The following is a 23,827-nucleotide window of genomic DNA, read 5'->3' as shown; positions in this document are numbered from 1 at the left end:
GTGGTGTCTAGGAGTTGAGGAGCAGGAAGGACAAGGGGCTTTGGGGTCAGACAGAGCAGAAAGAATTCCAGGTTCCTGGCAGGGCGAGCCTTGGTGGACACAGGATGCTGAGGCAGGCTTGTGGGGGACATGTCTTAGGACTTACAAAGGGACGTGACTAACCACTGGGAAGTGAGTACAGGTGTAACATGCAGAGGGTGACAGGGCTGAAGGAACCCCCAGAACTTAGCCTCTAGGGTAGTTAGGACCAGGAGCATGAATGGGGCCACTGGAGGAGCCAGGGTTGGACACAAGGGACTCCCCCCCCCCCCACCCCGGGCCCCTCAGTGGTCAGAGGAGAGTGGCTGGGCCAGTCAGCAGTTGGCCATCTCAAGCAACTGTGTTAGGGAAGCTTCAGAGCCATGGGCTCGGACCTCAGGTTCTGATACGACAGATTTGGCTGGGGCCAGAGGTTTCGTTTTGAAGGCTTTTTGTGGTTCTAGTGAACCAGGTTTGCACTGCACGCATAAGTGGGCTGGGCCTGGCTGCTGAGCGGAGAGCCAGGAACCAGCCAGAGGCCTTCCAGTGGCGCCTGCAGCTGAGCCCAGGCCTACGAGGGAAGGGTGTCCAGCGCAGGGTCGAGCTGCACTTGGTCACTGAGCACTGCCCAGGCTGCAGAGTCCAGTGAACCAAGCCCTCCCTGCCTTCCCGAAGCCTGCATTCCAGGGGCGGCTCCAGAGCTCTGCCACCATGCCTGGAAGCCCTCCATCCTGCGTCAGGCTGCTTTAAGCTGCAGGGAGTGGAGAGGGAGAGGCCCTGAGACAGAGGGACACGGGGACCCTAAGCCGGGCAGGGTTGAGAGACCCACTCTGGGCTTCTCAGCTGTCAGGACCTGCCCTGGGCTCTTGCCATGCCAGCAGGGGTGGGGTGGGAGTCTGTGGGAATGGCTGGAGCTCTTCAGTGGTAAGGATCCCCTGCCCTCTTTGGAGGGCCTACCATATGCCAGACGGTCGGGTGTGTTACGGACTTTACTTCCCAGATGAGTGAGCTTAGGCACACACAGATGGAGTGACTTGTGCAGCTAGCAAGAGGCAAGGTCAGGACCTGAGCTGAGATCTGACTCCGCAGTGTGTGCCCTTATTCCCTGGGCAGCGACAGTTAGCACCTATTAGCCAACGGCATCGATAAGAACAAAAGCCTCAGGGCGGAAGTCCCAGGCCCTACCCCGGAGCCTGTGCTGACACAGGCCTGGAATGAAGGCCCTTTGTGAGGTGGCCCTGGGAGCTGGCAGCAGGTTCCGACCTGCCAGGAGAGGGACAACAGGAGCCAGGACCTGTGTAGAAGATGGTTCTCACCATGCTGGGGGCTCTGCACCCCAGGGCTGGGCTCAGCCTCTTCCTCCTCCACCTCCTCCTGGCAGCGGCACTGCTTCCCTCCCAGCCTCTGAGGTGCCTCCTGGGGCAGAAGGGCAGGGCACCGGGGGCTGGGCAGCAAAGGTGCTGCCCTCCCCTCCCTGGAGTGGGGGCTGGCCCTATTACCCTGGATGTGGGAGGGCTTGCCCACTGCCCCCACACTGGGCCATCTCCCCATTCACAAGGAGGTGCCAGTGGCCTTCAGGGCCAGGGCTGAGCACCCCAACATCTCCCACAGGTCTCAACGGTCTGTTCCCGAGGCGTTCTCTGCCCCCTTGGAACTCTCACAGCCATTTTCCGGCCTGGTGGATGGTAGTATCTCCCTCTTCCCCTTCCTCTGCCCCTCCCTGACAGTGGAGACCCCCTAAGAGTGCCCAGGCCCAGCTTTCAGGGATTTGTCATCCCAAACCACATCTGTTCAAGGGTAACTTCAGTTCCATCAGAGCCAGCGGCCACCCTTGCCCTCTTTTCTCTCTTTAGACTATGGCGTCCGCCCCAAGCACCCATGGCCAAGAGGGCCTCGACCCCTCCTGTCCCGGGCCCAGCAGCGCAAGAGGGATGGGCCCGACATGGCCGAATATTACGACGATGCCCACCTTTGACCCCAGGCCCTCATAAAGCTATTCCGCGTCGCAAAGGCTTGGCTTTCCTGGGCTGGGGGCGAGACGGGCACGGGAGGGTTCCTCGCAGATACAGCCACTGCAGTCCAGACAGGAAATGGCACTTTAATAGTTGGGGCCAGGGTGACAGGACCAAGATGGGGTTGGCCTGGGTCAGTCAGGAAGCCTTCCTCTCCAGCCGGGACAGGGCCTTGCGGCAGCTCCCCCTCCCCGCTGAGTTCCTAGGCCTACCACAGGCCAGCATGCCGGTGAGGTCAGCGGCAGGAGCCACCCAGAGGCCCTGCAGATGACGGAGCCGAGAACAGGACTTCACCTCCACATGTTGCCATTTCCTCACTGGAAAGTCCTTGGGAGGCGGCTGGGCTCAGCCTGAGCTCAGGGCTCTTTAGTGGGGGTTGGGGCACAGGCTTCATCAAGGCAGGAGCCAGAGTGCCTGAGCCCTGGCAGGGGAGGTAAGGCCCAGGATGGGGCAGGGCCGTGTGCTCCTGGAACGGACATCCTTCTTTGCCAGAGGTCTGTCCCCCAGCCCTGCCCCCTCCTGATCCCCAGACAGCCCACTCTGCCCTCCATAGATGACTCTAATCCCATATATTACAATAAACTGCATTTGCCTCTCCCCATCGTCCCCGCCCTCCCCCACCCTGGGCCAATGGTCCCCACTTCCTTGTCCCCTGGTGGTGGCAGGTGCCCCTCCTCAAGCAGTGTCACATCCTGTCAGCAGCCAGCTGTCCTGGCACTGGCCTGAGGGCTGGGAGACGCAGAGGGCGGGGCTGTGTGGCTACTCCAGGTAGATATCTTCTGTGGGGCACGTGTACTCCACAAACTGCTTGTAGAACTGCTGGAATGCTCTCCTAGAAGCCAGGGAAACACAGGTGGCTCAGACTGCCACTGGCCAGGGAGGAACGGGATCCCCACCCAGGGTTTTCCCATTGGAGCCTTGGGGCCCGAGTGCAGCTCTGGTTTCTATGCCCAGGGCCACTTGGCTCCGTTCTCTACGGAATTGCCATTGCATTTCCCAGTAAGATGCCAGTTGAAGAAATGGCTCAGCAGCTACCAAGCTTAGAAGCTGCTCCTCAGGCCCGCCCTGCCACCCTCCCTCCAGGCCACTGCACTGGGAGCTGGTGATGGTTCTCCAGAGCTGCAGGGGAAACCGAGGAAGTAGCCCCAGGGCCTGGGATTGGGCATGCTCCCTCGGGCTTTGTGCTTGGCAGGATGCATACATACCCCACAGACTCGGCCAGGGCTTTGGTGGAATCCTCAGACACAAAGACGTGGCAGGCAAACCGGTGGTCGGCAGGGTGCTTGGTGATGAAACCAAAGTACCTGCGGGGACAGGTCTGCTGGGATGTGGGGTGGGGCTTGCCCACAGCCACCGGATGGCTGCAGACTACCCGTGCAGCCTCCACTGCTGACCCACCCCCACTTACTTGTTGTTCTTCGGATGATATCCGCAGAAAGAGATGTTTTTTAACTGGAAAAAGTGGCTACATTTATTCCCCTACAGGAGGGAGAAAAGAAGCAAGAGGGTGGTCACCCAGCCTGTGGTGAGGATGAGAGGAGATGGCCTCTTCATGGCAAGTCTTCGGGGAGAGCTGGGGGCCATGGAAGGAAGGGGCTGGGTTGGGAGAAGTCACCTTGGCCTCCTGGGAGTCATCGGCCTTGACACCTATCTTCACGCCCCGCACGCTGATCTCCAGGACACAGCTGGAGGGTGGGTTAAAGTGCACGGTGAGCCGGCGGGTGGTGGCAATCTGTAGGTGACAAACAGAGACACATCAGCTGCTGTCTGTTCCTCTGCTGATCCCTCCTGTGCCAGGGCCTGAGGCCTTTACTGCTTCTAGACACCTGTGTCCCTCTGCCTCAGGGACCCATCCAAGGGAAGGGAGAGGGCTCAGGTACCTTTTGCATAGCGGCACAGAGGACGTCGTTGCCCTTGTGATAGGGAACCTGGACTGAGCCCAGGAATTTCACCCAGAACTGGTCCACCCAGTCGCTGTTTTTGGCCAGGGCTGGAAAGCAAGCATGAAGTGAGGAGGAGCAGAACCAGCAGGAGAGGGCTGAGCGGCCAAGCCCAGGAGGGTGTGTGAGGGACGGGGAACAGCCATAATCCCCAGCTGCCCACTTTGGCCAGGCCTCACTTTGCTCAATCATGGAAAGGACCTGAAATCACCTCCACTCAGCCCCCCGCTTGGCTGGCTGAGATCTGGAGCACACACTCACCTGCAGCGAGTCGGGGCAGGCAGATGTGGGGGCTGGGGCACAGGCCAGGGAGGGAACGCTACCTGCCATGTGCTCAGGCTCCTTGGTGACCTCGATGGCATAGTAGGCGGGAAAGACGCCCCGGGCACCAGTGCGCATGTTGTAGGCCTCGTACCAGTAGTCTTCGGCCTGGAGCTCCACCAGCAGAGGGTCATCCACTTCTAGCTCAAGTTCATCTTCGTGTCGAGGCACAAACCTGTCCCCAGCAAGGACATGTGAGAAACTCGGCAGCAAGGCCTTTCCAGACAGGCCTGCTCTGGGGTCTGGGAGCCACAGCAGCAGCGGCGTTATTTCAGTAAACATTTGCAAACACATCCTGTGTGCCTGTCCAAGTAATCACCCCAGGGGAGGGCAAGGTCAAGCAGATATGCATCTGAGGAAAGCACAGGCCAAGGGAGGGTGCCGGGAGACCCCACTAAAATGGAGAGGTTGTGGGAAGCGCAGGCTTTTGTCCGGAGAAGGGTCAGGTGGGGTGGGGGCAGGCAGCCTCCTGGGCACCCTGCCTGCGACCAGACTAGGTGCTTAGTCCTGGGATCCCTCAGTCTAGCCATCTACTTTGTCACCATACTCTGAGTCCCTAGAAAGTGGACACTATCCCCCCAGGGCTGAGTGGATCGGTGCATGCTCATGGTACGGGTTAGGCTGAAGCCATGTAGGGGTGACAAGCAGAGGGTGCTGTGTGGCCCAAACTGCTGCCTGACCAGGCCCAGGCAGTCCATGGCTCTTACCTGAATATGGCCCGGTGGGTCTGCTCCTGCTCCTCCCCATTGATGACGCAGGAGAACAGCCCAAAGGACTCTGCACCTGCAGGTGAGGGGGTGTGGCTAGAGGAGGGGGTCGCACCTCTGATCCAGTATATCGGGGGAGGTAGACACCTCAGTCCTATCCAGATGGGGCCTGGGGCCACCTCCCAGAACACTCTGCATTTTGGCTCTGTCCCCCTCCCCAGAGACGCCCCCAACTGCTTTCTCCTGTTGACTCACTAGAGGATCGGGAGCGGCCACTCATGAAGACGTTCAGGAACTTCTTGGAGAAATGGACGTCGGGTTCGTCAGGCGTGGAGTCCTCGGAGAGGCAGGCAGGGGGCTGGGGCCGGGGGGCCTCCTCATATTCCTCTCCAATGGCCGACTCATAGGGCGAGGAGGCGGAGGCACAGTTGTCGTAGACGGTGGCCGAGTCACTCTCGTCGCTGTAGTCTCCGAAGCACGGGCGCAGGCTCACCAGCTCCAGCTGCGCGTGCTCATCCACCACCAGCGTGTACTTGACCGAGTCATAGGACAGGGCGCTGGTGTCCGAGCTCAGAGAGGCCCGTGGAGGTGGCGGCGGCTCCCCCAGACTCCCCCGCCACCCTCCGCCTAGGGGCTCAGCCCGCTCTGGGGATGACAGGCAGTCGAAGCCCTCCTCCTCTTCACTGATGGAGGGGTGCGGCTGCCCTGCTGTGGAGGGGTAGGCGGCAGGGTCTGGATCAGAGCTGACCGACATCCGGCTCTCAGTGGGTGGCAGGAAGGCAGAGGTGGGCTCTGCAGGGTCTGGGGGTCTCTGTACTGGGGTCAGGTAGATCTCCTCAGTGGCCTCTAGTCGCACATCGGCCTGGTAGTGGATTCGGTCTCGATGCGAGTGGCCCCGACCCCCAGGTGGGGCAGCAGGAGGACCACCGGGAGGTGCCATCTGGGTGGCTGTGCTGCGGCGGCAAGGGCTGTCGGTGGAGGTGCCTCGATCCGTGGTGGGAGCGGGGCTGCTCTGGGGGGGCAGCTCATCGCTCAGGCAGATGTGTTCATGCGGTGGTGTCTGCTCCCCTGGAGAGCAGGCGGTTCGTGAAGGAGGGGGCCCTCACCCAACTCCCAGCTACCTGTGCCTGCCACTCTCAGCTTGGTGACACAGAAACCAAGACAAAGCCTCCCTTCGCAGGCTCTTTGCAGGCTCTGGGGCCGGTCAGCTCACTCATGCCACCACTGATCTAGCCCCCAATGGGCTTGTGCAGGGATGTGGGATGTGCAGTTTACCTCTTCTCAGCCCATTGGAGACTGTGGGGTTTGTTCTCTGCAGTGGGGTTTGAGTCAGGGCAGGGTGAGGTCCAGGTAAGGAAGAGGGCCCTGACTTACCTGTCTTCAGGGGTGAGGATGATCGAGACACCCGATCCTGCCAACTGTGCTTTTTGCCCAGAGAATTATTATTCAGTGTGTCCTGTTCGGGGAACAAAAGGCTCTTGTGATGGAAGTGGTCAGCAGTGCCGGGCACAGGGAGGCCCCGGCCCTGCCCCCTCAGGCCATCCCTAGGGCGTCTGCTATGCCCATCCCGCCTCCACTGTCAAAGGCCTCACTCCCAACTCCCCTCTGGAGCAGGCAGCAGGGGTGGCAAGTCACAGCCAGGCCTGCTGGCTCCGGATGGCCCTCCGCCTTGCTCAGGGAAGCTGGCCAACCCTCAGGGAGATGTTCTTATCAGCTTTAACAAAGATGGCAATGGCCAGTGTGTGTGGTTCGGCAAGAGGAGGAGACTGGGGGGGGAGAAGAGAAGTGGTAGCTCTTTGGAGACACAGTAAGACCCCCAGTTCCAGACACTGAGGGTTACTTGGCAAAAGCTCAAATCCAGCCCAAGTCAGAGACAGGTAATTCTCTGCTCTGGAGCTTGCGAAGTTATGGCCTAGAAGGGGTGGGGACCTGGAAAAAGCACAAGGAAGGGTCTCCCCAGCAGCTGGCCTGGGGGACTGGGATGAACTATCCCAGTGACAAATCCATAACAGAGTTTTCCTGCACCTGCCCCCCCCCCCACAGTGGCACGTGACTGAGGAGTGACAGAGGCAGTTGTCAGCAGCCCTCCTTCCTGGATCTCCTGGGCTGCCCATTCCACATTCTCAGCCCCAGGACCCTCCCCACAATGCCCACACAGGGCTCCCTCCACTCCACCAAGGCTCTCTCCCCTGGGAGTGCTCTCGCAAGCCCTCACGTTCCTGAACTGGATTGCCAAAAGCCATTCACAGGATCCTGGGAAAGGGACCAAGCCTTTCCCTGCCACCCCACTTCCCAGAAGCAACTTCCCTGCACTGCTCCCAATGGTTCTGGAAGACAAAAGGCCACAGCCGGCTCCCCCAACCCTATTCAACTCTCCTTGGCATCTGGCCACCCTCCCAGGGGCCCTAGGCCCCCAACTCAGCCAAACAGCTCCATCCCCCATTCCTCTCCCCTGCCTTCTGGGAATTCCCAGCTGCCCAGATCTCAAACTGGCTGTGGCTCCTGAGTTCCCTGTCCCCACCTCTCCACAATCTTCCATGGCATCCCCCTTGCTGACCATTTCAGATGCCCTTTTCTCCAGGCCCTGCTCCTGACCCACTTTCACCAGGAACCACATACCCTAAAGGAGAAACCCTGTCACAGCCTGAGGTTCCACGCTTCAAACCCAACCCCTCAAAGCTCTGTTCTCTTAATTCCCTACTCCTAACTCCAGTCCTTCCCTCCTCCAATCCCTCCTCAAGGTTCTAAGCCCAGCATGAACTCAGCCCTCTTCCTAAGGACGGACCTGCCTGCTCCTCAGAGCCCACCCCCGGGAGGGAGCCACTGCGGCCTCTATGCAGGCGCTGTCCCCAGGCACCGGACCCGAGGGTGCCCCTCCCGCTGCAGCCCCTCGGCGCTCCCCCTCACATCTCCGGCGCCCCAGGGCACCGCCCCCTCCGTTTTGGCGCCTCACCTGAGACCGCGGCACCTGCGGAAAGAGGTTGAGCGTAGTGGGCCGCTTGGGCCGGTACGTGTCCCCGCTGCCTGGGCCCAGTCCCTGGCCCTGGCTCTGGCCCTGGCCCTGGCCACGGGACACTGGCTCCTGGCTGGACTCGGCCTTGGGCGGCCCCGCTCCCGACCTCCGGGCTGCGCGCTCCTCGTCGTCGTCCTCCTCGTCATCCTCGGCCCCGGGAGTGTCCCCTGCCGCGTCGATCAGGTCCATCTGCAGCATCTCGGCCTGCAGCCGGCTCCCCGCACTGCCGCCGCCCGCAGACAGCAGCCCGGCGCGCGGGGGCTGCGTGGTGCACGGAGGGGCGTCAGGGGGCGGGGAATGGGCGGGGCAGAGGCTGCTTGCACCGCCCCCCGCCCGGGCGAGTCCATTCCGTGGCGCGAAGGGGGAACGAAGGGAGCGGAGCGGGGGGGCCGCCAGAGACAGGGGCGCTCTCGCCTGCCCCCAACAAGGAAGCTCAAAGCCGCCTCCTCCCAACTCCAGCCATGCCTCTGACGGCCTGCACCCCCACTACTGTCCCCACTCCGACTCCTTGCACCCTCCCGTTCCCTTGGCAACGGCCGGTGACCTCACCGGGGTTGTAAGCCGAGCCCAGAGTGAAGTCACCGCTGTTGCTATGGGGACTCAGTAGTCGCCAAGGAGTTCCAGGCCCCCCAAGGGATGGGGGCGGGAGAAATAGTATTTGAAGGGGCGGTAAGGAAAACTGGTTAAACTGAGGCTCAGCCAGGCAAGGAACCGTGGAGACCTGAGAGGGCCGGGAAGAGGACGCGGAGAGGAAGGGGCGAGCGGGGCCCCGGAACCAAGGTGGTGGTAGCCCTGCCCTCAGTCCGCCGGCCCAGGCCCCTCCAGCCCGAGATCGGCCCTCCGCGAGCCTGCCTTGAGGGTGCGAAGCCCCATCCTAGCTCCAGTTCTGCCGCCAACTCCTGGCACCTTGGACAGATCCCCTGGCCCTTCAGACCCCCTCATCAGTTGAGTGGAGAAAACACTACTGCCTCCCAGCCTTCAAGAAAGCAGAGGACTCACTGGAACGCGTGTGAAGCCCGCTGGAGCTCATCTGCGGCCCCTCAGGGACACACCTCTGGCCAGTAGTGCCTGGGGGCCCTGCCTAGCTAGGGGGCTGCCCTCTCCAAGGCTCTGATAGTGCAGTTGGGGAGAGGGCAGGGTGAGAGTCCAGAACAGGTGCCTGAACTTTAAGAAGCTAAGTCAGGGCCCTGAGACCATTCCCCAAATCTGGAGGCCTCTGCCTCTTCCTCATCTGGCCGGAGGGTGGAAGGTTGGGGTACAGGGGGCCGGGGGTTATCCTCACTCCTTGGTTTCCTCTTGCCTGGCAGAGCTTACTGAGTCTCTGGGGGTAGCAGGAGGTCAACAAAGAGAGAGGCACCCCCTCCCCAAGGCACACCACATGCTCCTACGGTAACCACTCTCCCGACACCATATCTAGCTACCTACACTCTTAGGGGCTGAGAGGAGCTCTGGGCTCTAAAACCTAGCCCTGTGTTCTGTCTTCCATTTCCTGGCTAGCCAATCCTTCTTCCTGTTCTAAAAAGACATAGCAGGGATCCCCATCTGACCCCAGCTCTCCAGGTGCCAGAAACCTCCTGGCAGCATTCAGATCATTAGGGACAGGAGAGAGCCATCTTCCCTATGACAAAGCCAAGGGGCCCAACCAGTAGCAATGCTGGGTAAACCCCTCAGTGGGGGCCTTTAGGACTCAGGGGCCAAGGAAGGTCTGAGAGGTAGTGTGGTGCCATCTGTCTGGTGTAATAGCAGCCGGCAGCCATGGGAGTTATTCCAGGGGTGTCTTGGCGGTTTCTTCCTGCCCCAGAGCACTGCGGATTCCACCAGACTCCACCCTGTCTGCCTCAGGCCCTCTGCCAGGGCGGCTCCCAAAAGGATTTAGGGTAGCCCTGAGTCTCCCTTAAGTCTGGCCCTAATTGTTACTACCCTAGGTCTCAAGAGCTCCTGGCTTCTCTCGTCTTGTGGGCAGTTGAAGGAGCTACTTCCTGTCTTAGTCTCTGGAAGCAGTAACAATAATAATAAATAAAATTCTGATTGTACACCCGAGACATGCCAAGCAGTATACCTATGTTTCTTGCACCATCATTTCATGAGGGTGCCAGAACAGACCTGAAACCCCCTTTGTAGATGCGGGGATGCCCTTACCCCCGTCCCTAGCCATCCTGCCACCCTATTCAGAAGCTCCTGGGAGCCCGCCCTTACCCGTAAGGACAGGGTGTCTTTGCACTGCAAGCTGATGCCACACTCATCAGTGATCTCTGAGAGGTCTTCATCTTCAAACTCCTCCAGGCTGATGTCGTGGGTGAGCCTGGTGGGGACAGGAAGCCAAAGTTACAACTCAGGGGTGCTGCAATGCCTGCTCACATCTCCTGTTACCTCTTCCAGGGGGCAGCCTCTGGCAGGCCAAGCACAGCCCCCAAAGGACAGGATTTGGGGTCCATCTGCATCAATGCAGTGGGTACCCAGCAGGCTGGGAAAGAGTGTGGGGCTCATGCCAAAAGGCAGTCCTCCTAGAGTGGCAGTGGAAGAGGAGGCTCCAGGTTACTCCAGCTCCTCCCTGGGAGTTGTCATTCCGTTGCCAACCAGCAGGCAGTGCTTAGAAGGCCCAACTGGTCAGAGCCTCCTCCCAGGGTCAAGGCAGGTGCCAAGGCCAGTTCACCATGGAGAATGCAGAGTTGAGAAGAGCCTCTAAGCAAGCCTGGAGTAGGGGAGCTCCTGGTGCAATCCCTACAGTACAAGACCTGAGGTGCCAGCAGCAGCCTCAAAGGAGTGCCCCACGCCCCATTCCAGCAAGACCCATGCCCCTTGAGCCTAGGGAACAAGCAAAGGAAAATCTGGTGTCAATGTGGCTAGTTTCAGCCTATTCCAGGAAGAACTACAGCCTCATGCTGTGCACTTGGTCGCATCTCTTCAACCACAAAATCTTCTCCTTATCCAACGTAAGGCCCCTGAACAGGAGGCTGCACAGGGGTCAGGAAAAGCCCCAGATGGGACCAGAGGTTGTTGTAAGCTCGAGACACAGCTCAGAGCACCAGGGCACCAGAACACTAACCAGTTCCACCAGAACCCTCTCCCCAGGCCAGCCCTGAGTCCCCACCACAGAATGCAGGGCTGGAGCAGCCACTGCGAGGCAGCCTGTCTCTTGCTCACCCCTAGTCCTGGGTATTCTGCCTGGCTTGCTGGGGGTGGAACATTTGGGAAGTCGGGGAGAATGTATGAGCCTCTCCCCAAATAAGACACAAGAAATTGAGGCAGAGCAAGGGAAACCCACTAGTCCAAGGTCACCCAGGAGAGACAGTAGCTTAGCCCCCAGGGGAACCTGGGAGGCCCAGACTCCCTCCTGCTCACCTCCAGGAGACCAGACAGAGACCCTGAGCTTGATGGAGCTCACCCCAACTCGGTCCCCACCCCCATCAGCCCCGGTAGCCCCTACCAGCGCTCCCACTGATCCTCCAACCAGCTGTCATTGTCTGGGCTTGAATCCATCTTCAGCACCAGCTGCATGGAGAGCCCTGCCCGGCTGGGGGGCTGCGGGGCCCCAGGGCTGCCCTCTCATGCCCGGAAGGGTGGGGGGGCCAGAGCTCAAGGCAGGGCTGGGGCCTCTGGCCTCCACCGCCTGGGCCTGTCTTTCTGCCTCCTGCCCGCTGCAGAAGCCTGGGGAGCTCATTAAAAATAGATAGGCCGGGAGAGGAGGCTGCAGCTGCCGACCCAGGTCCCAGCCCCAGCTCTTCCCAGCGCAGCCCTCAGCTGCAGGCAGCTTCCTCCTTGCGCTGCTGCCGTTGTGGCCACCTCCCTCTCGGGATCAGGTTACTGCAATCAATGCCACCGGCTCCACCTGCCCTTCCAATGCCCTGTCGGGGACTGAGGTGGCCCCCCTCCCTAGCCCAGGCTTTGTAAGTAGATGGCAGAAATCTAGGATGTTTCCCCCCAAAAGCCAGCCCTTGATTGGCTTTAAAGGGCCAGTGCCCCAGTCAGGGTGCCAGGTGGGAGATGAGGGGGGCTTCCAAACACACCAAGAACGAACACTTCTGTTCGTACTGCCATAGGCTCGGCCCTCTGACCTCATCAGGGAGGCTTCTGCAGGCCCAGGCTGCATCCAAACTGGGTTTGATCTGGGCTGTCTCTTTCTGCAGCCAGGGCACAAGCCTTCAGGACCCAGGAAGGCAGGGTCTATTGATGTGGGAGGTGCCAGATCCACAGCTAAGGGCAGGCTGGTGTTTCGCCCTCTGAGCAGAGCTGGAAGGGCTGCTGGGTGGTCATGAGCTTCCTGTCCCTTCAGAGTAACATAAACAGAACCTGGAGGCCCCTGGAGGGTGCTGCACAGAGGGGTGGGGAATGGGGGCTGGATGGACAAGGTCCCTTTAGGGTCACTTCTGACCTGCAGCCCAAGGGTGGTGGTTCCCTGGGCCATGGGGAGGGTGTGGCCAGCCAGCTAAGGTGGAAATGGAGAGGAGGGCCTGGCCCAGAAGCCAGAGCAGCCCTCCTCAGCCCGGCCAGGGTCGGGGACAAGAACCCAGTGGACGGCAACAAGTAAGTGTTCAATTCACACTGGCTGCCTGGATGGTCACTGAGAAGGCCAGTGGTGCAAAGGGGAGCCCCTGGGACTCAGATGGCATGGGGGAGCTGCAGGACCACTGACCCAGAGGTGCCCTCAAATGCCCCCTGCTCTGCCAGTGGCCTCTGCACACATCTTTTTTCTTTTCTTTTTTTTTTTTGAGACGGAGTTTTGTTCTTTTGCCTAGGCTGGAGTGCAATGGCACGATCTTGGCTCACCACAACCTCTGCCACCCAGGTTCAAGCGATTCTCCTGCCTCAGCCTCCTGAGTAGCTGGGATTACAGGCATGCGCCACCATGCCCAGCTAATTTTTGTATTTTTAGTAGAGACAGGGTTTCACCATGTTGGCCAGCTTGAACTCCCGACCTCAAGTGATCTGCCTGCCTCGGCCTCCCAAAGTGCTGGGATTACAGGTGTGAGCCACCTCGTCCACCCCCTCTGCACACATCTGTGTCTCCTCACACATGGCTCCTCTTCCTCATTGCCAAGCCCTAGGCCAGCCCCTGCCTCTGCCTTCCCAGATGTCCCCACTGGCCTGTCTGCCTTAGTCTCCCCATGCCTGCATCATCCCACTCCATCTGCTACTATCAGGCAAAGCTGCTAGAAACACCATCATCCCTCCTGCCCCACTTGGAACCCTCGAGGCTCTCCACTAGCAGCAGGCTCCTGTACCCGCATGCAAGGCCTCCAGCTCCATGTGGAGTCCGCGTGGGCACTGTGTCTCCCCAGTGCCAGACCCAGCGCTCAGACAGAGCACACAGCAGACTCTCAAACCATGCTTGCTGGAAGAGTGCTCCGCTAAGCCCATTCCTCCAGGAAGCCCTCCCAGCCCTTGCATGCAGCTGGTGTCACCATCTGCCTGGATGTACAGTAGTGTGGGCAGCAGACAGGGCCAGTCCTCCCTCAGAAACACCCACTTTCCCAATCCTGGCTGCTCCAAAGGTGGATGGAGCCTGTGCCCAGCACCCTGACTGATGACCCTAACCTGTACCCAGCAGATGATCAAGACAGTCCCCTTCCTCCCCTTGTCCTGGAGGGCAGAGCTGGCGAGTTCATCTGCATGCACTGGGTCCTCAGCATGAGTCTGCTAGATGTCTGTCAAAAGACAGCCTCCACCTCCACGTGCTCCTCTCAAACTGCAGGCTGGAGCAGGGCCTGCAGGGTCTGGCCTGGACCTGGGTTAGAGGCTTCGCGGTTCATCTCCACACCCTCAACATCACCTGATATTTCCACTTCCTTGGAATAGGTCTGGGTGGGGCAAGGACAGCAGCATCTTCCTGTACAGCCGAGGGCACTGGGATTTCACTGGGCAATGCTGGAAAGAATTCTGGGGTGGGGGTCGGAGAGCCTACACCTCATCCATGGCTCTCTGGGGTGGGTGATGGGGAATGCCTTGTCTAACTCTTTGGGTGCCTCTCATAAGCCAGGCAGGATGGAAGAATGATCACCGTATCAGGCTGGGAAGCAGGAGACCTGCGATAAATCCTGACTCACGTTGAAGCTACCCCATCGTGGCCCCAATCTTTAGGCTATGCCTCTCTCTTAATCCTTATTGCAATAAGCTTGGGAGAGGGTTTGTTCCATTTTTCCCATTTTACGGATGAGGAACACTAAGGCTCAGACATAAGGTACCTTATGCCTCAGTTTCCCATATACAGAATGAAGCCACTAATCCCTGCCCACCCACCGCAGATGGCTGGTGTTAGCAGAATGGAGTTCGTGTGAGTAGGAGGTCACTACCAAGGACTGAGGGGGACTGACTGGTCAGAGTTCCCTTTGCAAGTCACCCCCCATCCAAGACCCTGGGGGCTGCCTTTATGGAGAGAAGGTTAAACAGATGCTTGGTCCCTGCAGGCTCATGGAAGGCCAATGTGGGGAAGGACGGAGGGAAAGAAGGAGGAAGGAAAGGATGGAGGGGAGAAGGGAGGGGAGGAAGGGAAAAAGAGGGCAGTTCCCTCCTGTCCCACCTGACCCCATACTCATGGCAGCCTTAGCACCAGGAGGCCCCTAGACTGACTCCTACAGCCCTCTGTGCAGGCCGGCCTCCCTCACCTCCCGGCCTGGAGGTTTCAGCCGCCTCCTGGAGAAGCAGCCCTGCGCACCCATCAGACCTGCTCATTCATCCTGGGTGCTGGGATTCCTGCGACATCATTCATATTAGCATTTGGTGGCTCTGAGCGGTGAGTTTGGTTTCTGGAGACTGCCCTGATCTTTCTTTTTTCTTTTTTTTTTGAGACAGAGTCTCACTGTTTTGCCAGGCTGGAGTGCAGTGGCACAATCTCGGCTCACTGCAGCCTCCAGCTCCCTGGTTTAAGGGATTCTCCTGCCTCAGCCTCCTGAGTAGCTGGGACTATAGGCGCATACCACCAAGCCCAGCTAATTTTTGTATTTTTAGTAGAGACGGGGTTTCACCATGTTGTCCAAAATGGTCTCGATCTCTTGACCTTGTGATTCGCCCACCTTGGCCTCCCAAAGTGCTGGGATTATAGGCGTGAGCCACCGAGCCCGGCCGACTGCCCTGACCTTTCTGCATGGGGATCCTGTTCCTGCATTACCTGATCCCTCCTACCTTGCCCCCTCAGTCCTTTCTTTCGGCCCCACCACTCCTCCCTGTTCTGGCCATGCCAGCCCCTGCTCCCACCCCAGCCTGAGCTGCGCTTTCCTAAATGGCCCTGAACAAAATGCCTTTTGTGTTATGATGTTGATTTCAGGACCTTTTCCCCTGTCTTGCCAGGTGGAATTTCCACTGACCCGCAGTCCTGTCCTTTCTAATGGACCGATTCAGCTCCGTAGTGGGCTGAGTTAGAAGCATTTGCTCTGCCGGGCGCGGTGGCTCACGCCTATAATCCCAGCACTTTGGGAGGCCAAGGAGGGTGGATCACGAGGTCAAGAGATCGAGACCATCCTGGTCAACAAGGTGAAACCCTGTCTCTACTAAAAATACAAAAATTAGCTGGGCATGGTGGCATGCGCCTATAGTCCCAGCTACTCGGGAGGCTGAGGCAGGAGAATTGCTTGAACCCAGGAGGTGGAGGTTGCGGTGAGCCGAGATCGTGCCATTGCACTCCAGTCTGGGTAACAACAGTGAGACTGTGTCTCAAAAAAAAAAAAAAAAAAAAAAAGAAGCGTTTGCAAAGGAAGGGTTAAAGCTGAGGCTTTAGCTGAGCAAGGCTGAATCAGAGCCAGGCATTGCCTGTTCGGATGCCATTCTTGGGCTTTTGCATTCCTGGCTGTGCTGTGGTGAGGTAAGTATGCCAGCTGATTGACCTTGGGTCCTGGCCATGATGCCCCACGGGCCTCTCTTGTGACAGAGGGCATGAGTGGTCCAGGGGTCCAGTCTGCCTCCCTGCAGCCCTCTAAGTGCTGAGAATGAAGCGAGCTCCCCGTGGGTTCTGAGGACACCTGTTGATTAGCTGCTCAACCCTAAGTGGGTTCCCCATTGTTCTCTGGTTTCCCTACCAGCCCCTGTCCACCAGCAGTGACAGCAAAGCTGACCTCTGAAATACAGATCTGGTCTGGCCACTCTTCCCTAGCTCAGAGCCCTTTCATAGCTACCCCTGGCCCTTAGGGGAAGGGGCCCCAATTCTCATGCGTGGCCTGAAGGCTCTGTAAAGTCTCCTTTCCCTCCAGCCAGTACCATTTCCCCTAGTTCCCCACCTCCCCCTTTATCTCCTCCCCCAATAGCCAGCTCACCAAGCAGTAGCACAGTCTCCTCCACAAGCCTGCTCTGACCTCTGGGACCAAGTCAGACTGCCCTGCCATGGGCTCTCGGAGTCCCTCCTGGCTCTGGTTCCCTATCACTGTCATTTTACCTTTGAGTGATGTGGCCCATGGTGGTCTCCCCTTGGAGTCAGTGAATCCATATGGGTGGGATCACATTTGTTTTGATCAACATGTGTGGTGCCTAAGAGGCACCTAACAAATGCTGAATGAATTAACCACAGGTGTCCTGGGGCTCACTGGATTTCTGCCTTGGAAATCTCTAAGTCAGTCCACTTTTCAAATCAACGAACGTCCTGTGTCCCCACCTACACCGGAGTCTCGGCTAGGATGTCAGGTCCTCCAAGAAGATGGTGCTGGCTGAAATGGTGGGGTGGGTATGAGCCAGGCCTGGCATCCCTCGCAGGCCCTTTCTCTATCCCCACCGCCCGCTCTGGGTGAACACAGGGATGGGCTGGGTTTGTTTTTGGGTCGGAATTCCCTTCCTGACCACCTCCACAGAGGGCCATTTCCAACGGAAACCAAATCCAACCGAAGAAATGAGCCCCGAGGGACAACCCCACTTGGGGTCATAACGTGTTTGATCTGTGTAAACATCTCTGTGCCAATATGTTGCAAGAACTCTGGAATCCAGTGATTCAGCTTTTGGGAAACAACCTCCAGGAAACAATCCCACATCGTTTGGAGAAGCAGCGTAATATGCAGGATGCTCGCTCCTCATCACAGCACACAGCAGAAAGCACCTGAGTGGTCCAGCACCAGGGGGCTGTTTTCACCGTGGCCATCCAGAGGATGGAATGAGATGCAGTCTATCGGAATCAACGTGATAAAGTCTGTGTACTAAGGTGAAAAATGGCAACTAATAACAGGAGCAAAAAGAATATATGATCCAATGGTCTCCCCTGGATGAATCCCACACAGGAAGAAACACTCACGTGGACACAGAGTTGTGAGATGGGGTAAAATCTGGGGCACTCTTTTCTCCTTTCCTCTCCTTCACAGACTTTCATCCTGGGTCATGCCAACCTAGCGGGGGCTCCCTGTCTGCTTCCAGGCTGCCTGCCCTCCCTGGAGCTGCATTTCTTGAGGGCGGGACCCTCATACTCACCTGGGCACTGACTCCCTGCCTTTGCTCCAATCTATGCACAAAGCCCAAGACCCTGTACCCCGTAGGTGCTAAATCTGTGCCTATTGAAGGAAGCACTGCAAGCACCATTACAGCAGGAGCCACCAGCCCTCCCCTGGCATCTCCAGTGGCGGAACAAGGCAAAGCACCAGAGACGCTCCTGCTATTTTGGAATGAACACAAGAGTGGGGCCAGGGAACAAAGATAGTATCGTAGAATGGTGAAGAACTACGTGTGGATGGTGGCAGTGACCCAATTTGTGGGAGCCATGGGGGCCCCAAGCTAGAGGTCAGTTGTGGTCCATTTCCAGCAATCCAGAGATGAACCTGAAGGCTCTGCCTCAGGGAGCTGGGGTTGAAATTCTGCCCTGGCCACTGCCAGGCTGTGTGAGGCAAATCAACACTCTCTGCCACCAAATCCAAGGTTCATCGGGAGCCAGGCCAGTGGCCCTGGGCGTGAGGCAGCTCTGGCAGCACCTCCCCACCTCACCACATGGCTGGCTGAACAGGCCACCAGCTGACCAGCTCCCTGCCTCTGCCCAGTCTTCTTGGGCAGTGATGTCTCCCTGAGGCTTCAGTAGCCTTCCCTCCACACTCAGACTCCCAGGGACTTTGGCCCCAGCCCTATCCTCTCCCCTGTGCTCCAGACCCAAAACCAACTGACTGCCTGAATCTTCCAATTGGGTCCCAATGACTCCCAATCTCAAAATCAGCAGGTCCCCACATGATTTTCACACCCTGCCCACCACCCCTCTGGTCTCCCACTGAACACACCACCCCCAAGGAGCCCCAGAATCATCCTAGACTCCTGCCTCTCCACACCTTATTCTGTATCCCTCACCAAGCGGGCTAATCTGCCCCCTAACTCTTCCTCACACCCTGAACCCTTCCCTCCTTCTCACCGGCAGGATGGCTAGTCCCCGGCCACTCTCCACCCAGCAGCCAGGTGGTCCTCCTATAGCAAGCTTGTCCAACCCATGGCCCATGGGTGCACGAGGCCCAGGATGGCTTTGAATGCAGCCCGATACAAATAATAAACTTTCTTGAAACACATTTTTGCAATTTTTTTTTTTTTGAGATGGAGTCTCACTCTGTCACCCAGGCTGGAGTGCAGTGGCACGATCTTAGCTCACTGCAACCTCTGCCTCCCGGGTTCAAGCAATTCTCTGCCTCAGCCTCCTGAGTTCAAGCAATTCTCTGCCTCAGCCTCCTGAATAGCTGGGATTACAGGCGCCCACCACCACACCTGGCTAATTTTTATATTTTTGGTAGAGACAGGGTTTCACCATCTTGACCAGGCTGGTCTTGAACTCCTGACCTTGTGATACACCTGCCTCAGCCTCCCAAAGTGTTGGGATTACAGGTGGGAGCCACTGTGCCTGGCTCGATTTTTTTTTTTTTTAGCTCATCAGTTAGTGTTAGTGTATTTTGTGTGTGGCCCAAGACAATTCTTCTTCTTCCAATGTGGCCCAGGGGAGCCAAAAGATTGGACACCCTGTCCTTCCTAGAGGATCCGTCTGACCCTGTTGTTCCCTGCCTAACTCCCTACCGGCTCCTCTGGCTGTGGGTGAAGATGTCGGCATCCTCACATGGCCTACAAGTTCCTGCACATCCTGCTTTCCACCCTCCAGCCAGACTGGGCACCAGGCACCCTGCTCAATGGCTCTGGTCTCCATCCTTCGCTCCAGCGGCACCCTTGGGTGATACTTATGCATCCACCAGGCCTAAGCTGAAATGTCCCTGCCTCTGGGGATCCTGTCCTGACCTGCTGAGCCTGGGTCCCTTGACCTGAGCCATCATCACACCCAACAGCCCATCTGTAAAGCTGTCTCCCTCCCTCCCTCTACAACCCCACGGCATGGTGGCCAGGCCTATGTCTGGGCCTTTGCAGTGTTTCCCTGGTGACCTAGGCAAACTGCAAACATTTGTTGAGTGAATGAAGGAATAAGCCTCAGTGGCCTCATCTCTCATCCCTGAGGCAGGGTGGTGGGGCAGATGGAAACCATCCATGCAGCCGCAGGCCTGGCTCTGTCCCAGCTCTGCCACTAACTTGCTGTGTGCTCTTGGAGGAGCCCCTCGCCCAGTCTTTCCTCATAAGGGGAGGGGTTACCTCATGGGGGGTGGGGTTTCCTCATAGGGGAGGGGTTTCCTCATAAGGAGATGGGGCTGGTTGGATGAGCTGGTCTCTAAGGTCTCTCTGATCCACAATTCCCCTTCTAGTCACCCCCGACAGGCTGCTCCCTCCCTTCCTTCCCCTGAAGCCCCGTTTGTCTCTGCTGTTCCTCCCACGTGAACTATCCCTCTGTCCCTCCCTTTTGTCCCACCTACCCAGTGCCAATGTCTCCACTGTATAAATATAGAAATTCTCTTTTCTAGAGTTTTCTTTATAATGAACATGTATCACTTTAATTTTGAATTTCCTTTTATTATTTTTAAGGTACAGAAGTAACTGCTAATTATAAAATAAGAAGTTAAATACAGGTGAGCAGCTCTAATCTGAAAACATTGCTCCAAAATCCTAAATGTGTGAGCAGCAACATAACAGCGCAGGTGGAAAATGCCACACCTGACCCCATGTGACAGGCTGCAGTCAAGACTTTGTCTCATGTACAACATGATTTAAACTATTGTATAAAATTACCTTTAGGCTGTGTGTATAAGGCATACAAGAAAAAATCAATTTTATGCTTAGACTTGGGTTCTGCCCCCAAGCTATCTCATTATGCATATGCAAATATTCCAAAATCCAAGAGAATTAGAAACCTGAAACACTTCTGCTCCAAAGCATGTCAGATAAGGCATACTCAACCTGTAATATAAAAGTATGTAAAATAAGAAGTGAAAATCCCTCGCCCCATATCATACCCAAAGGTTACTAACCACTATAACCAGGTGTAGCATTTCTATAATCAGAACAAAAATCAACACGTATTTATTTCAACCAACTACCAACAAACTAATGCTCCCCCTGCCCCTTCAGGTCCACATGCTCACCCCTCCACACCAGCACCTCCAGTACTCCAGGGCTCTTCCTTTTTGGGGTGGCTCTGACATCAGACTGCCTGCCACTTACCAGCTCTGCCACTTACGTAACCTCCCTCTGCCTCAGTTTCCTCATGCAAGTGTGGATAATAACAATGCTCTGTTGATATCGTTATTGTGAAGAGTAAATACTCTTGCACACAGGAAACTCTTAGAATGGTGCCTGGGCGAACTGAGTGCCTTCCAAATGTCAGCGCTTACCACCGTTGAGTACCTATCGTGTGCTGAGCAATGGAGATACCAAAGTTTGGGTACAGATCCCCTGTGTCTTCTGGGAGCTGACAGTGGCACTGGGGGTCAAGTTGCACACACACACATAAACACACACACACACACAGCCCTGCCTACCTGTGGCTCTCCTCAGCCCTTGAAACACTCAACACGTGTTATCTCATCTGATTCACAGGACCATCCTGAGCAGGGGCCAGCGCTGGCATCTTGGAGGCTCAGAGAGCTTAAGTGTCCAGTGTAAAGGCACACAGCTAAGAAGGCCCAGTCAGGATTCAAGCCCAGGCCAGTTGGATCCATGACACCACCAAAGAGCCACAGGAAAGCACTACCCACCCACCCAGGGTTAAGTGGAGCTGGGTCAAGCATAGTGAGAGGCGGGCCAGGAGAAAGGGCAGTGGGGGCTGCAGGAACAGCAGGGCAGGTCAGCAGGGCCTGAGACACTGACCCGTATTATTCCCACATGCTGGCCTTGTCTCTGCAGCCAGGCCACGATGTCCTGGAGGGCCGACCCACGCTTCAACCTCCTGGCCTACTGCCACCCTTGTCCCATGTGGCGAGAGCTGGCCACACACTCACTAGCTGGTATCCGTTTCCTCAGCTCCTCTCACTAAAGCATTCATGACACCTGGGGAAGCAGGTCGGGGAGGAAAAGCTGCCCTCTAGGCCGGAGGCAGGGCGGGGAGGCAGAGTGGACTGAACATGCACAGACCTGGGTCCCACTGTGGCCTCAGCCTCTTACTATTTTGGAGTCCCTAGCAAGCCACTCTGCCTTTGTTCATCTCAATCACCTTGTCTATAAAATGGGAGGACCATTACCTTCTCTCGGGTGGTTATGAGGATCAAGAGAGTGGCCTTGGGAGGACACTCTGGATAGCAGCGAGCTGTAGCAGTCTGCTAGTGTCCGGGCTGGCCCTTGCTGAACACTGACCTGCTCTGCTTTTTCTCCTTTCCAGGCAGGAATCAATATTAATCGGCCCACTTAACAGATGGCACTCAGTGGACAAAACCCTGCCTGGGTCATGCAGTTGGATAGTGGAGCTAGGATTTGAACCCAGGTCCTTATAAGCACTATGTGCTTCCACTGCAGAGAGGCCTCCAGGTGGGGAGGCAGTGTTTGCATGGAGGCCTTGTGCGCCACGCCAGGTGGAGTCTCAGACCTCAGCCTGTGAGTCGAAGGCATTATCAGAGAGCTGCAGCCCTGGAGCCTTCAGGCCTGGTCTCCTCCATCTGGCCCCCTCTGGTCCTCCCGGCTCAGCTCAGGGTCTTGGGGGAGGTTTCTGGGTTTGATGATGCCATTAGAGATCCCCAGGGGTCTCTGTCCACCTGAGGACCTGGGAGCCAGTGACCCCTTGCTCCCAGGAGGGGCTGGCGCCACAGCCCAGCTGGAGCCTGGCTGGGGTGGGGCCCCAGGAGAGGGGAAGGCGCCAGCTCTTGAGATGGGGAAACAATGGGGTATGTCTAAGCCTCCCTCTCTAGGTGGGGAGCAGTGACATCTGCCTCTTCCTCCCCACCAACTAGGGGTCAGAATTATGGGGGAGGTATATCTATTCCTCCTCCACACAGTCACCCTTCACTTCTCTGAAACACATCAGACCTAACACCAGGCTGGTGGGGGGCGGTGGGAGGGGTGGAATGGGAGCTTAGGTCAGGGTTCTGGGTATTTACTCCAGCAGGGACCCCTGACACCCCCGCTGGCCCTGGCTACTCCCTGGCCGACTTCCCTTCCCACAGCCGGGCCTAGGATTCCCCAGGTTGAGGCTGAGCCTTCAGCGCCTGCCCTGAGAGACACACCTGCCCAGGTCGGTGCTGCTCAATCCAGAGAGGGGCCTGGCCATGGCGGACATGACAGGTAGGCCCATCTGGGCAGGCAGGGGCCCAAGACGCCGTCCTCCCAGCACCAACAACAACGTTGCCCCCAGGAAACTGCGACCCGCGACCCCCCCCCCCCGCCCCTCCCCGCCCCGCCCAGGCTGTTCCCAGCCCTATTCAGAAATCTTCCGACTGGGCAAAGGCTAAGATGCAGCCCGCCTGCCCGCTCAGGGATCACAACCCGGATCCCAGACCCTGCTGCAGCCCAGCCCGGAGGTGGGAAAGAAGGCAGCCTCCGAGCCCCCTCCTCCAATTCCAGCGCAGACCTCCCGGCCTAGGACCAGGAATGGCGGAGGGAGCGGCCCCGTGAACCTGCAGCGACTACCAGTCCGAGCATGAGGCTGGCGGGGCTTCTGGGGGACTCTGTCCCGGGAAGATACCCCATCCCCACGCCGTCCTCTCGTTCCCGGGTTCCCGAGGTTCTGGGGTAGGGGGCGGCCAGGGACAGCCCAGGAGGATCAGTCCCGCTGAAGGGCGAGGCGCGCGGCGGCCGGGGACTCTCACCTGAAATTGGGAGGAGACGCGATGTGCAGCCCCAGGAACGGGGAGGCGGCGGGCGGGGACGCAGCACCCCCGCCCAGGCCGCCGCTTTCTCGCTCCGCCATTCTCGGGCACAGCCCTGGCCATCCGGGCGGAGCGCGGCGCGGAGGAGGCGACGGCGGCGAAGGAGGCGGAGGCGCGGCGAGGGGGCAGCCGCCGCCGCCGCCGCCGCCGCCGCCGCGGGGCTCGGGCTGGGCGGGCTGGGCGGGCGCACCTGTGTCTGGCAAGGCGCGGCTCCGCGCCGCGCACGGCTAGCGGGACTGGCTAGAGCGCCCGGCGCGCGCCCCTGGGCCCCGGCCGGGGTCTCGAGCGCCCCGCCCTTTCCCCGCCCCTGTCCCGACAGCCCCGCCCCCGGAGATGGCGCTCTCCGCGGTGCTGAAGCCACGGACCCGCGGCCCTGGGCTTGGCTCAGCCCCGCCCTAAATCCGACACTGACTCTCCTCTACCCCTCAAGGTCCCCAGTGGCTGGTGTGGGCTTTGTCCCTCCGGGTGAGCTTAGCGCTCGGGTATCAGATAACTAATGGCAGGACCCTGGACCCCAAGGTCCAGGTTTGGCCCCCGCAGCAGAGACCAAGAAGGTAGACGAAAAAGGAGGGTCGTGGAGGAAGGCAGAAAAAGGAGAGGATATCAGTGGGTTCTTAGAGTGTACAGGTTTGGAGTTGGGTGGTGTGAATTCTCTGGCTCCACAAGTGATTGGGCATTGGGGCCTTGCATTAGTGACTAAAGAGGACTAAGGTGT

General features: G+C 58.2%; 2 protein-coding genes across 4 annotated transcripts; one reads left to right on the top strand and one right to left on the bottom strand.

Annotated features, from left to right (window-relative positions):
* The first annotated feature begins 1,297 nt into the window (after nucleotides 1–1,297).
* On the top strand, nucleotides 1,298–4,584 carry FREY1 (Frey regulator of sperm-oocyte fusion 1). Of its 2 annotated transcripts, none has more exons than XM_002755211.6 (3): nucleotides 1,298–1,427; nucleotides 1,630–1,703; nucleotides 1,872–4,584. In XM_002755211.6, the coding sequence occupies exons 1-3, from the start codon at nucleotides 1,324–1,326 to the stop codon at nucleotides 1,991–1,993; spliced, it is 300 nt and encodes a 99-aa protein (XP_002755257.2). In that variant the 5' UTR covers nucleotides 1,298–1,323; the 3' UTR covers nucleotides 1,994–4,584. The 2 variants fall into 2 exon arrangements, with proteins under 2 accessions (XP_002755257.2, XP_035118341.1); XM_035262450.3 differs by having other exon boundaries at nucleotides 1,298–1,475.
* On the bottom strand, nucleotides 2,101–23,350 carry MAPK8IP1 (mitogen-activated protein kinase 8 interacting protein 1). Of its 2 annotated transcripts, none has more exons than XM_035262447.3 (12): nucleotides 23,053–23,350; nucleotides 10,208–10,313; nucleotides 7,952–8,272; nucleotides 6,373–6,454; nucleotides 5,254–6,066; nucleotides 4,999–5,074; nucleotides 4,294–4,466; nucleotides 3,911–4,020; nucleotides 3,646–3,762; nucleotides 3,439–3,509; nucleotides 3,236–3,334; nucleotides 2,101–2,862 (listed from the first exon to the last, which is right to left on the bottom strand). In XM_035262447.3, the coding sequence occupies exons 1-12, from the start codon at nucleotides 23,151–23,153 to the stop codon at nucleotides 2,790–2,792; spliced, it is 2,142 nt and encodes a 713-aa protein (XP_035118338.1). In that variant the 5' UTR covers nucleotides 23,154–23,350; the 3' UTR covers nucleotides 2,101–2,789. The 2 variants fall into 2 exon arrangements, with proteins under 2 accessions (XP_035118338.1, XP_035118339.1); XM_035262448.3 differs by lacking the exon at nucleotides 23,053–23,350 and adding an exon at nucleotides 11,439–11,868.
* Between the last annotated feature and the right edge of the window lie 477 nt (nucleotides 23,351–23,827).

This window comes from Callithrix jacchus, chromosome 10 (assembly GCF_049354715.1).
Source record: "Callithrix jacchus isolate 240 chromosome 10, calJac240_pri, whole genome shotgun sequence".
NCBI classification, from domain to species: Eukaryota; Metazoa; Chordata; class Mammalia; order Primates; family Cebidae; genus Callithrix; species Callithrix jacchus.
This window is presented reverse-complemented; position numbering and strand designations above follow the sequence as displayed.

What these genes read in the sequence shown, in the direction of transcription:
- MAPK8IP1 (XM_035262447.3), bottom strand. Translation starts at nt 23,153, where the DNA reads ATGGCGGAGCGAGAAAGCGGCGGCCTGGGCGGGGGTGCTGCGTCCCCG. An exon ending in GCGTCTCCTCCCAATTTCAG is followed by an intron (nt 10,314 to 23,052) that starts GTGAGAGTCCCC and finishes TGTCCCCACCAG; the next exon opens with GCTCACCCACGACATCAGCC. An exon ending in CGCAGGTGCCGCGGTCTCAG is followed by an intron (nt 6,455 to 7,951) that starts GTGAGGCGCCAA and finishes TTCCCCGAACAG; the next exon opens with GACACACTGAATAATAATTC.
- FREY1 (XM_035262450.3), top strand. Translation starts at nt 1,324, where the DNA reads ATGGTTCTCACCATGCTGGGGGCTCTGCACCCCAGGGCTGGGCTCAGC. An exon ending in CCGGGGGCTGGGCAGCAAAG is followed by an intron (nt 1,476 to 1,629) that starts GTGCTGCCCTCC and finishes CATCTCCCACAG; the next exon opens with GTCTCAACGGTCTGTTCCCG. An exon ending in ATTTTCCGGCCTGGTGGATG is followed by an intron (nt 1,704 to 1,871) that starts GTAGTATCTCCC and finishes TTCTCTCTTTAG; the next exon opens with ACTATGGCGTCCGCCCCAAG.